At 39.6% G+C, this 13,499-nt stretch overlaps 1 protein-coding gene across 1 annotated transcript in view; it reads left to right on the forward strand.

Annotated features, from left to right (window-relative positions):
- PLCXD1 (phosphatidylinositol specific phospholipase C X domain containing 1) overlaps window positions 1-10,069 on the forward strand; it is a 28,320-nt gene extending 18,251 nt beyond the window's left edge. The window contains exons 4-6 of the mRNA XM_036746761.1: window positions 1,983-2,138; window positions 8,105-8,288; window positions 9,831-10,069. Of these exons, the coding sequence (XP_036602656.1) occupies window positions 1,983-2,138; window positions 8,105-8,288; window positions 9,831-10,069 (579 nt within the window). The remainder of the gene's footprint in view (window positions 1-1,982; window positions 2,139-8,104; window positions 8,289-9,830) is intronic.
- Window positions 10,070-13,499: the final 3,430 nt, after the last annotated feature.

Consider the following 13,499-nt stretch of genomic DNA (forward strand, 5'->3'; position numbering starts at 1 on the left):
AGAGGAAAGAAAAGTGAACCAGATTTCCTCCTTAAGGATACGACCCCCAATCTCCCCACACCCCAGCAGGAAGAGGCTGACGTCTCAGCTCTTACACTCTGCCCACCTTCCCCTCATCAGGGGTGTCGTGGTAACAGAGACCAGAGTGGCTAGCCCAGAAACAGAAAATCTTACCTCTAGAGGCCTGAAAATCAGAATTCTCCGTAGGCCGAAAAGGGACAGGTCAGCAAAGAGCCCATTCTCCGAGACCATCTCCCCACATCAGAGTCCTAGGAAAAGAAATCCCCAGGAGCCGGCCCTCTGAAGTGAGAGAAGGTGGGTCGGGGGCAGGGACTCCCTGTTGAGGTCCGGAATTCTGTGTGTGTCTCCAGAGCGGTAACACGAAATACCGCCTCATCTCGCTGGGGCCTCCAAAATGTTATACCAGAAGCGAGTGAGACACGCCACAGAGTATAAGTTTTGAATGGAGAAGTTTATTAGCCGGCGGTCATTCGGGGAAAATTCCCAAAGCAAATGACAACGTTTAAACTGAGAGGGTAGTTTATATGGACAATACAGGATTCAGTGCTTAATTATCTCTTAAAGTTTACATATGTTACTTTGCAGACTCAGCAAGCCTGTGTTATTTCACTTTTTATGACCATGATACGTTAGAGGAACCTCCTGAATAGATTGTAAATACAACATATCAGATAGTTGACAAAGTGTCAATTGGAATTACAACCCAGGATCTCTGTGTCCAGTTTGCCATACATCCCACAACATGACTCATGAGATAAGAGCTAGGAACAGTCTCGTAATTCAAAAGAATATCTGGGGCTGAGGCTTTCATCCTTCAAGGCCATAGGCAGACTGAGGGATGCTCCAGGTGGCTTTGTTGAGAGGAGAGACAGAGTTGTCTCTCAGCCCACTCAGTTAGACAAAGGAAGATCATTAGGCTTTCTAGGTAATTAGCTTACATTCCTTGGAAAAGTCTTAGGGGCCCAGGACACTCTTATGCAGACTGGGGTTTGCAGTTAGTGGCTGGGGGCAGGGTTTTTCTAGCAATAGCTGGCTACTCAGGTATCACAAAGGTTTAGATGGTTGAAATATAATGGCATCGGATTCTTTTTTCCCTCTCAATCTCCTGTCAGTAAAGGGTATTATTTCCGAGTCTGTTCTTGCTAGCTCCCCAAAATCTGGCTGTAGAACATCATTTATAACCTCTTGGACTGATGCTAAAATCCAGTGAATTGCTTGCCATTTCTAATGTGGACACTGAAGAAATGTACTCAGAACATTTTCTTTTTTTTTTTAATTAAGAATATCTTTATTCTGTTTGACCTATAATTCCATGTATCAAATATGCATTACTTATATTAATAGGAAAGTAATGAAAAGTGAATGGTAATTTTTGCTTCCTTCACTTAAAACAAACAGAAGAGAGAGCCCATAAAAAGCTTAATCAGAGAAATGGACAGTTGCGTAGTAACAAAGTGAGTGAGGTTGTTGCCTCTATGAGAACCTTTTACATCTTATTAGAATACTCATAATTATTTTAGTTCCTTCACAGAAATCAGTAATTATATTTTTATTTTATCTTAACATTCAGAACATTTTCCATGTAGGTCTTTAGAATTCTTCCCTGCCAAGAGCCAATGAATTTCTATTTATTGACCTTTAAAGGTTCAATGCAAAACTCTTTAAATTGACCTGACCTTGGTGGAGTGGCAAGATGAGGCTGCAATTTTTAATTTATTTAATTGCCAATCACTCTTATTCAAGCTGGTTTTGTGCTTTATTGTTAATGTAACTGCTTAGGCTGGAAACTGAACAAAAGTACCAATATAAAATTTCAATTATTAATAAGGGTAGCAACTCAACAGTTTGGAATCTCAAAATTATTTAATAGTTTCAACCTAAAGTAGGGATTATTTTCTCAATATTGAGCTCTATTTGAGTCTTTTAAATGTGTTTTGCTTTGAATTTTTCTTCCTTCACAGGATACCCTAACAGACATTTCAGAGTGGTTGCAGAATCACCCTAAGGAGGTGGTGATATTGGCCTGCAGGAATTTTGAAGGAATGACTGATGAACTTCATCAGTATCTTGCCACCTGTATTAAAAACATTTTTGGAAAAACACTGTGTCCCAGAGGTGTAAGTGAAATATTTCATGTTCCTTCAGTTTAGTTGGTTGGTTTTTCCCTTGACTGGGTAAGAAAACCTGGGTTGAGAAAACTCCCAATGGAAGATAAAGAAAACCCCAAGTCCTAAGGAAGAAGTTGTAAGGCAGAATGACCTTTAGCTCTTATGAGAAGGGCTGCAACTCTCTCTGCCACTGAGATTAAAATCCTGAGCTATAGTGATAAACACTAGCCTCTGTCTGGATTGCAAGAATAGGGACTCCTTATTTATGCAGGAAACTTTTGGTGGCTCTCAAAAAAAAATCAGAGCGACCAATTAATTAAAAAAGTTCATACAGAAAATTGTCAACAGCTTCCTTAGCATAACTAAGCGGGCCCAGCTCCAAGAAAGAAGAATGAATCCAGTAGCCAGAGTCAAATACTCAGGTGGTTCCTGTGTGTTTAACACAGTGCCTGGTACATAATAGGTGCTTAATAAATGTGTTCCTTTCTTCCTTTCTTCCTCTGGCAAATACAAATATAGAATCTTCAAATATTAAGCTTCTTTGGTTTTTAAGAAGCTTGTTGAGCTACCAGATGCCAAGTAAAAACCTAGTAGAACTTGATGAAGCAATATGATTTGCATTGCCTCTGAGTTAGAGGAACTGTGTTCAAATCCCACCTCTGACACTTACTACCTATGTGACCTTGGTTTTAACCTTCCTGGGCCTTAGTTTCCTCATTTCTAAAATGAGGGAGTTGAATTAGATGGCTTCTGAGGTCCCTTCCAGCTATAGATCTATGATTTTATGAATCTAAACATTTACTTGAAAATTCAAAATGTTTATTCATGGAACACATAGTTAAAGATGGAAGAGAATTTAGAGTTTATTAGTCCATTCCCCTCATTTTACAGATGAAACATATGAAAGCCCAAAGAATGAAAATGTATTGTGCAAGTTCCTACAAGTAGTAAGTGGCAGAACTGGATTTGAACCCAAGTCTTCTAACTCCAAATCCAGTGTTCTTTTCACTGCTGCTTGAATTTTTTTAGGAATCCCAATTTTATATTGATTGTTAAATGTGTAAGTGTGTATGTAACCCAAGTGACTAAAATTAGAGCTTTTTTAGTACTTAAAAGGGATAAAACCCTGAGCAATCCAGGAAACGACTCAGTCTCTGAAAGACAGACAATGTTTTTACAGTAAGTAGTTGAATAATCTTCCACTAAAGTCCTCATAATGCTGTTGAAGAAAACCTGGGTTCACAAAGACTTTAGTGGCAGAATGTAAATTCAGTCAGGTCCCAATAAATGGAGAGGATTAAAGTTTTTGCCTGGTAATGTACTCCTGTGGTCTCATGATGAGTTGTGGCGGAACTGTCTCAAAGAATTCAGTCAGACCACCTCTAATCCAAGTACTGACATTTTTTGAGATTGACGCCTCTCATGAAGAGCGCTAAGTTCTAAGAGGAACCAGCAACTTCAGAGAAAGCAAGATGGACTTTTATAGGGTAAAGACGCAATTACATAGCAGGAATTATGAATATTAAAAAGGCAGGAGGGATTCGTGTAGGGATTGGGTAATAGGGAAGGGGTCCCAGCCACAGTGGAATTAAGCATGCAATTACCCACAATGCACACAGAAAAACCCATTTTTTGGGTGGGGGCGGGGTTATGCACAGTGGTGGAATTCAGCGGGTTCATACTGGTTTGGTAGAACTGTTACCTAATTTTAGGTTGAGTTCAGAGAACTGGTTGTTAGCAGGGGCAGGGCCGTGGCAGTGGGCGCCTCCACTCAGTTCCATGGAGAACCAGTTGTTAATTTATTTGAATCCCACCACTGGGTATGTATGCATGATAATGATATTATAATAAGCCTCTCTGTGTCACAAGTTCACATAATGAAAAGCTTTTGCTATTACTGCGCAGGTGCCTACTTAGGGAAAGTCCTTTCTATTGTTTTGGGGTCCACATCCTGCTTGGGCCTGCTGGTGGTCCTGCTTTCTGATTGTCTGAGTATTGTGGTCCTGCCTGGGACTAGATGGATTTTGAGAACATGGACACATCTGCTGTTTTTGTAGGAATTACGAGGAATGGGTGTGGGGGCAGTGGCTAGCTAGAGGCAGTGGCTGGGATCCCATCACATGGGATGCTGTTTCTGTGAGAAATATGAGCTCATGGACACACCTGTTGTTCTAGTGAGCAGTGAGGCATATATGAAGAAGTTAGGATATTGAAAGTGGGGTGGGGGGAGTGGCTGGGTAGGGGCAGTGGGCCTGCTGTTCAGTGGGGCCTATAAGAAAGTTAGAATACTGGGGCTGGGGGCAGCTTTATTAGGATTCCATCAGTACTCCTATATGTCTATGCCTGTCATGGGTAGGCTAGCCAAGTTAACAGCAGAAAAGCTTGTCACCAGAATGGTGCCTATGAGGTGGTGATACATTTTTTTTTTTTTTTGGCCACAGCAACTCATGAAACCCATGTTCAAAGACACGAAGGCAGGGATGGGGAATCTGTACCCTTAAGGCCACATGTGACCCTCTAGGTCCTCAAGTGCAGCCCTCTGACTGAATCCAAACCTCACAGAACAAAGTTCTGAGAGTCTGAGGCCAAATTTGAATGTAGATCTTCCTGACTCCAGACCTGCTGCTCTATTTACTGCACCAACAATGTCTTCACAAGACATTGCTGTGTTTTGTTGGTATGCACACTACTTCCTGGGATCCTCTCAGAGTGTTAAACGAGTTCCCCTTGTTTTTAGCTGATGTGGCAGGATGCTTTGGTTAGCTTGCCTTCTCTGTCCTTCATAACTGTTCCAAAAATGTACTATAATGCTAAGAACATAGCATCTCTAGCGAGTCTAGTGTCAGGGCCACTGAATAGGCGGTGGTGTGCCATCTGATTAAAGAGTTTCATGCAGAAAATTGCATATAAACAAGTATCTACAAAATAAACACAAGGTAATTTTGGAGGGGAGAGGGCTAGCATTTGCAGGAATCAGGAAAGACTTTGTCTAGATGCTATTGTTTGCACAGACATTTGATGGGGACAAAAGCTTCTAATACAAATGTGCTGTGTACTTAGAACACTACTTCTGTGACCTTAAAGAAGTCACTTCACCTTTCTAGGCTGGTTTTTTCATCTGTAAAATGAGAGGGTCATTTTAGGTGAGCTTCTAGGTCCCTTTCAGTTCTAAATCCTCTAAGCCTATGTCCACAGAACAAGTAATTAAGCAGAGTACTCTAGATGTGGTCCATAAACCTAAAAGCAGGATTTGTTGTGGTTATTACCCAGATAAAAAACCGAAAGGTTATTGAGAGCTCATGGCACATGAAATTATTTTCCTATCACATTTTATAGTGATGTTTTATCCAAGTTCATATGCAGCACGGTATGTTTAATAAACTCCAAGAATGTGAGCATACTGTCCACTCTTGTCAATTTTCTGCACAAACTTCTTTAACTAACAGGTTGCTGTGATTTTTTTTGAGGGCCCTCAAAAACTTTCTGTATAAACAAGGAGTTTCTACTCTTACTATCTAGAGAGAGGCTAGTGTTTATTATGCTAGCTCAGGAGTCTAATGTGAGTTACAGCCCTTTTCATGGGAGTTCAGGGTCATCCTGCCTTACACCTTCTCCCTGAGGATTCTCCTGAGTTCTCTCCATTTTGTGTTTGGGGGTTTCTCAAGTGAATGGAATCATAACTAGATACAGTGTGACATGAGACAATGTTCCTATCCCTTGTATAAATTCACACCCACCCACTCAAAACAAACAACCCTTTTTATGCTTTCTAAGGATAGGCAGTTTCAGTGAGGTCTTGTGATAGAAGAAATACACATTTTTATTAAGTATGGTTTTTCTTCATCCATATGTAGTATGAAAACTTGCGCTTTTTCTTTGGGTTTGTTTTTATCTCCTAATTCTTAGGCAGAAGTAGGCAGAAGTAAGGTGGCTCGGCATACTAATAAGAAAGAGAGCAAAGAATCAAGAGAAATCCATAAAATAGATTAAATAGTAGTAAGACATATTATATGATGTAATTGTTTATATTTATACAGAGCTTTACAGCTTGATAGGCAGTGTACCATAGTGCATAGAGAGTTCACTTTGAAGTCAAGGAGACTGTTCAAGTTTTGCCTCTGACATGGACTGGCTGTGTGACCCTGGGGATGTTGCTTGACCTCTCAGATTTTTATCTAGCTTTCTAAAACGCTAAGTTGCAGAGAAGGTGCCAGCTTGTTCTGGTAGAGGGAATTTCATATACTAGTGTAATCCTATAACCAATCCCTATTCCTATCCAGTGGCCTGAAGTTAGGAAGACCCGAGTTCAAATCTAGCTTCAGGCACTAGCTGTGACCCTGGACAAGTCACTTAACTGCCTCGGTTTCCTGAACTGTAAAATGGGGAAAAAATTGTACCTATCTCCCATCCTGTTGGGAAGATGATAAAATGAGATATTTGTTATTTGATACTATTTGGCACATAGTAGGCATTTCATAAGTCCTTTCCTCCTTCCCTCATTTTCCTCCTTCCTTCCTTTTGTCCCTTCCTACCTTCCTTTCATCCCTCCTCCTTTCCTTTTGTCCTTCCTTCCTCCTTTCCCTCCCTCCCTCTTTACTTCTCTTCCCCTTTACAATTAACAAAGTACTTTGAGTAAATTATCTGTTTGAATTTCACAAAAACCCCACCAGGTAGGCAGGCTAGGCGCTAGTATCCCTATTTCACAGATGAGGTGAAATAATGTGCCCCAAAACTGTACACAGCAAGAATCATGACCAACATTCGAATTTGTCTAAGGATTCTAAATTCAGTGTTCTTTCCATTCCATCACAGTTGCTGCCCTTGTAATTAAAGCTTATATTTGAGTAACTTTCAATCTTGAGCCTAGAGGTAAGACCTGGGAGCGCTGGATGAGAGTTTGGCACAGGCAGATTTCAACTCAAAATAAAGAAAGCTTTCTAATAACTAGAGCTATCCCAAATTGGACTGGCCTGTCTTGGGAGGTAGCGATTCCCCCTCACCATCTTCAAGCAAAGGCTGGATGACCCCATGTTGGGAATGTTGTAGAGAGGAATCCTTCTTAGGGATTGTTTGTCCTAGATGGCCTCTGAAATCTCTTCCAAATCTGAGATTGTCTGACACTAACATTCTTTATTTCTAGACAATATGCCTGGATATTAACCCTTTATGAAGCTGAGGTCTCTATTATGACAATATTGTTTTTGGTAGTTGCTTGAGGTATAGAATCTAATTAACAGATGTTGTAGATGGAAACAGGGAAGGTTTAGTGTTGTAAGGACATGCCTTTATTGGTAAGACACTGATATTTGGATTATGTAGTGCTATAATCAAAACAAGTATTATTTCTAATAGTGATCTTTTTTGAGGAAAAACTATTTTTCTTGTGAATATGGGCCTAAAATTATTCTTAGTTTTTTTTAAATAATAAGTTAATTTATTTTTAGTTTTCAGCATTCACTTCCATAAGTTTTAAATTTTCTCCCCTTCCTTCCCTTCCCTTCTCCCCAAGATGGCATGTAATCCAATATAGGATTTACATATACAATCCTATTAAACATATTTTCACATTAGTCATGTTAAGAATTAGAATGAATTAAAGTCTGTATGTCTCATTCTCATGCACCTAATCTTAGCAATGAGAAAGAAAAAAACAAAACAAAAAAAGAAAATAGTCTCTTTGATCTGCATTCAGGCTCCATACTTCTTTCTCCAGATGTGGATGGCATTTGCCATCATGAGTCTTTTGGAGTTGTTTTAGGTCGTTGCATTGCTGAGAAGAGCTAAGTCTATCAAAGTCAGTCACTGCACACTGTGGCTGTTTTTTTTTTTTTAAAGGAAAACACTGTCATACAGGCAAAGTCATTTTTGCACCAGAGAGAGTTAAAATGTTTTTTTGAGAGAGGTGAACATACAAACTCCTCTAGAGCCATGCCTATCAGTTATCAGTAACTTTCCCAATTCTGAATGTCTTTTAGGAATTGTTGACACTGAAGCAACTGTGGACACACGGTTACAGGGTTATTGTCTCATATGAAGATGAAACTACTGTGCAAAGGCACAAGGAGCTGTGGCCTGGAATTCCATATTGGTGGGGGAATAAGGTGAAAACAGATGATCTGATCTGTTATTTGGAGTCGATGAAAGAATTTGGACGCCCAGGTAAAACATTTATTTTTATAACATTATTTCCAAGGATACTCTGGTGTTTTTTAATCCATTGATTTTTAAGTGTTTGGATGGTAAGCCACGTTAGCATGTTTTTGAGAAGCAAAATTAGTGAGTTGGCCAATTTGATGCATTGATGAAATTAACAGTTAACTTTAAAGTTAAAGAGGCTATAGTTGATTCAAAGTTTACGTTGGATTGTACCACTTTAAAGTCTATATGTCTCATTCTCAGGCACCCAATCTTAGCCACCAACTAATCAAGAAATAGTGCCTGCTATGTTTAAGGAGCTCTGTTGGGTTATGCAGTAGACAGGGAGCTAGGTAGGAGGCAACTACGTGGCTCACTGGATAGAATACTGGGCCTCGAGTCAGGAAAACTTAAGTTCAAATCTGGCTTCAGACACTAGCTATGTGACCCTAGGCAAGTCACTTACCTCTCCTTGCCTTAATCCACTGGAGAAGCAAATGGCAAACCACTCTGGTATCTTTGACAAGAGAACCCCATGGACAGTACTGGCGTGAGGTCACAAAGAGTTGAATACAAGTAAATGACTGGACAACAGCATATTATGAGGTGGTTAAATACATATTACTACTGATAATTCTAAAGCTATTCCATGCATAATCTAGATTTTACTGTTCAATTTACATTTACTGATCACTGTATTTAAAAAAAAATTCCAAGAAAACACACAACAAACCTAGCCAGTCTGGACAATGAAGAAAAACAGTCATGACGTTGAGGAATACATGAATGCTGCTGTGTGCCCACAGTCACACTTGCACTGGGCATCCAATAAATATTCATTGGCAGACCTTTTTCTTTTCTTTGTTTTTTTTTTCTAGTAGCAACTGCTTGGTTCTAAATTTGGAGGCAATGCTTTGTGTATGTGGGGGGCAGGATTCAGAAACAAATCCTTGCTTTTTTGATTGGTCATCTTAGATTTTTCAGTCGATACGCTAGACCACCAAAACTGCAATGTAAGACGTCATAGATCATATAATTTTAGAGCTGGAAGGTCCTTAGAGGTCTTGTTTTGTCTCCTCATTTTACAGGTGATATAAATGGGACCCCAAATAGACTGAGCAATTTGACCAAGGTCACACAGCTCATGGCAGAGCTGGAACTAGGACTCGTGTAGTGCTCTTTCCGCTATCCCACACTGCCTCAACTTCACAGCATTCCTTTATCATCAAAGCACACGCTGACAGTAGCACTCAGCAAAGGACTTCAACTTCTGTGATAGCGATTATTTGCCTATAGGATGATGTTTTTGACTTCACAGAAATTGGATGAAAGTGATAGCTGCCTTACTTTCACTTTTGGGGGCCATGGACCGGGAGATAATATTTTCCTATAGAGTTAACACAATTCACTAAGGAGACAAGACTGCTAGTCCCCAGCTTCTGTATGGAAACAAGAGACTCCAAAAACATGAAGGAAAAATGGGTAGAAAAAAGGGTAGAATAACTTGTTGGCTTTGGTGATATATAACAAACAGATGCATAATTTTCTAACGTCTTCTTGTTTCAGATGAATTGTTTGTTGCAGGGATTAACCTTACTGAAAACTTTCAATATATTCTGGGCCATCTATCTGGATCACTGAAGAAGATGACTTTGCCTAACCTCCCATACCTGAATGAGTGGGTTCGGAAACAGTGTCCTGGGCCAGGGACAAAGTGTACCAATATCATTGCTGGAGACTTCGTAGGATCTGACAGTTTTGTCAGTGATGTCATTGCTCTTAATCAAAAACTTCTTACAGATTGACTATGTTCCTTTTTTTTTTTTGAGGTGAGGTATTCAGGTTGCCTCTTTGTTGACAGATTTTTAAGCATTCTAGGTTTTTTTTTTTTTTTTTGAGGCTCCTGATGGGACGATGGAATGGGAAGGGGATTGAGTAGAGGCAAGCGAGTGGCCTTAGAATGGAAATCCTGGGAATTCTAGCAATCAGTGCTTTTGAGCCTTCATCCTGGCTTTGCCTCTTAGACAAGCCAGTGATTCCTTAGGTTTCCCAAGTGATTAAATCCCTAAGAATTTAATTTTATTTAAGGATATGATTTCATTAATGTGGGTACTCACTCCATTTTTGTAGATTGCAACTCCTCTATACCTTAATAGACAGTTTAATGAATTGCAGTGGCTAACAATCTCCTGGTGGTCTACCTTCTGGTCATGCCTCTCCAAATTCAGACCATTGTTAGGCTTGTACCTAAAAGCCTTTCAAGCTGCTGGAGCTTGTCTTCAAGAAGTTGAGGTCACTTACATTCTACAACGAGTCATCCAAATAGGACTCTGGTGGATGACAGAATTACATAATATATACTAATAATTGTGGAAAATCTGTAAGAGGGTGAACCATCTGGAGCTCCTCAGAAAAGGTTAAACTCTCTGTTCAGTCACGGTAAATACTGCAGAATCCTTAGTGTAAAAGAAACTTACCATTGTATCTTTAGTTCTTTAAAAGACCATCAGAACAGCATTATGACAACTGCAAAAGATGAGCCCACAGGTCCAACTGAATGTGAAAAACTTTTTATATTCTTGTTGGACAATTGTCTTGGATTTCTCTTCAGAATTTTATATTCCTAGCTTATTTTTCAGCTTCATTAGAAATCCCCGTGGACTTTCCTCTTCCCTGGCCCTCGAGGCTTGCCACTGGCTTAACTGATTTGCTTCAGTTTGCAGTTGAACAAATTTCTTGGGATCTTTAAGAACAGTTTATTACACAGATTAAAGATGTTAATATATTCCTCATTATTCCTAGAAATTTTATTTTATTGTATAAGCAATGTTCAAAACATACCCCCATTGCATTTTACCAGTTTCATTAGGCTCTGGCATATCCATCTGGAGCACTAATGAAAATGACCAACCTCCCCTATATGAATGCATGGGAGTAGTGATCATTATTTCTTTAATGAACTTTCTTCTTCCTCAAATCCCATGTCTTTTTTGTTTATGGAAGTACTTTTCCCTCCTGACAATCTCCCCTTTTGTTCCCATCTGGACTCCATTTACCATTCTCATGTAGCTAATCAAAATGCTGCTTCAAATCCTCTTCTTTCCATGAATTCCTAAGCAACCCCACAAATCCCCTTTGCTCTTCACTTAACATTCTAAAACTTCTTGAACTCAAACTTGAGCTCTTGTTCCCTATCTGAAGTTGAAAATTTCATAATTTTTCGTAATTATTTCATAATTATTTCGGTTGTTTTTTTTAACCCCTTGCTTTTATCTTGCACTCAAGCACTCATTCCCTGTATTCACATACCTACGTGTCCAAGTTTCAAAAATGAAATGGCTACGTTACCTCATTTTATTTCTGTAGCTTTAAGATGCTGTGACTTTAGGGTTTTTGGCAATAGAATATATACAAGTTGTATTTATTATTTCATTTTCCTCACAAGGAGGAATGTTTTAAGCATTTTTAAGAAGAAAAGTGATGAAGCCTGCTTTCTGCTTCTTGATAGAGATGATGTACTGGAGGTATAGGATGAGGCAAACATTTCTGACATGGCTAATGTATGGATCTGTTTCTTTTGTGTGATACTTATTTGTTATAGGAGATGAAGGTGTTCTTGGGTGGAGGAGTTTGATACCAGGGGAAAAAAAAGAGGGTCAATGAAGCAATTACAAAATACACAAAAGACAGCAGAAGGAAGTTTAGAGAGACAAAGACAAGCAGGATGGTATTGGAATAACTGTTAAATTTATTATATACTTTAAAAAACAAGCTATACATAACAGATTCATGGTTTCATATAGAATTCTCTTGTTTTTTATTGTAAGTGGAAATTATTTTTATTGATATTGGACAAATTCATAATAAAAAAATTAAAATAAAAAGAGTAACAGATACCTAGAAATGTATGTAACTGCCAACATTATCTAATAATGCAGGTTGTTGTATAGTGAAATGTAAGATTTTTTTTCTTTCATCCAACCGAGGTCCAACAATATTAAAACTATTTTTTTAAATTTATTTTTAGTTTTCAACATTTGTTTCCACAAGATTGTGAGTTACAAATTTTCTCCCAATCTCTACCCCCCCCACCCCAAGATGGCATGTATTCTGATTACCCCTTTCCCTAGTCTGCCCTTCTTTCTATCACCCCACTCCCCACCACCCATCCCCTTTTACCTTACTTTCTTGTAGGGCAAGAGAGATTTCTATACCCCATTACCTGTATGTATATCTTATTTCCCAGTTGCATGTAAAAAATTATTTTTTTTAACATTTGTTTTTAGACCTTTTAGTTCCAAATTTTCTCCCTTCTTCCCTCCTCACCCACCCTCCTTGAGAAGGCAAGCAATTCAACATAGGCCACACATGTATCATTATCATATCAGTATTTTTTGGGTCTCCTTTAGTAAGCTGTTGACTTGTTTTTCATGATTTTCTTGCATCACTCTCTTTTCTCTTCCCAATTTTTTCTCTACTTCTCTTACTTGATTTTCCATATCTTTATTGAGCTCTTCCATGGCCTGAGACCAATTCATACTTTTCTTGGAGGCTTTTGATGTAGGATCTTTGACTTTGTTGACTTCTTCTGGCTGTATGTTTTGATCTTCTTTGTCATCAAAGAAAGATTCTATAGTCTGAGTCCTTTTAAGTCGTCTGCTCATTTTCCCAGCCAATTACTTGATTTTTGAGCTCTCTGTCAGGGTATGACTTCTTCCAGAGTCGAGAGTGCTCTGTCCCAAGCTTCAGGGGTTTTGCACTGCTGTTTTCAGAGCTACTTCTATTCTGAGGTGGTATGATACTCCTGTTCTGGCCTGTGCTCTGGTCTGTGAATGCAGGCACTCCTTTCTGCTGTGTAACTACCAGGAGGACTCCCTCTCCACAGCCACCACAAGCTCTGACACATCAGTGTTCCTTCTCCCCCAAGGACTGCCAACCAGGACTGCAACCCAGATCCAAGCAGGGTAAAGCAAGAGAATCCCGCTTCAGTACCAGCAAAGAGATACCTGCACTCTAGCTCTCATCAGCTGCTTGATTCCCCCTACCATCTGTGGGCCTGGAGCTCCAGAAGCAGCTTGTGCTGCTGCTGCCTCCACTCCTGCAGCCACCTCTGCTGCCCTGGCGCTGGGGCCAGACCACACCCTCCTCTCACCCTGGTCCAATAGTTTTCCCACTGACCTGCTAAGCTGTCTTTAGCATTTGTGGGTTGAGAAGTCTAGAAACTGCCACAGCTCA

The sequence above is a fragment of the Trichosurus vulpecula genome, chromosome 2, assembly GCF_011100635.1.
Source record: "Trichosurus vulpecula isolate mTriVul1 chromosome 2, mTriVul1.pri, whole genome shotgun sequence".
In the NCBI taxonomy this organism is placed as follows: domain Eukaryota; kingdom Metazoa; phylum Chordata; class Mammalia; order Diprotodontia; family Phalangeridae; genus Trichosurus; species Trichosurus vulpecula.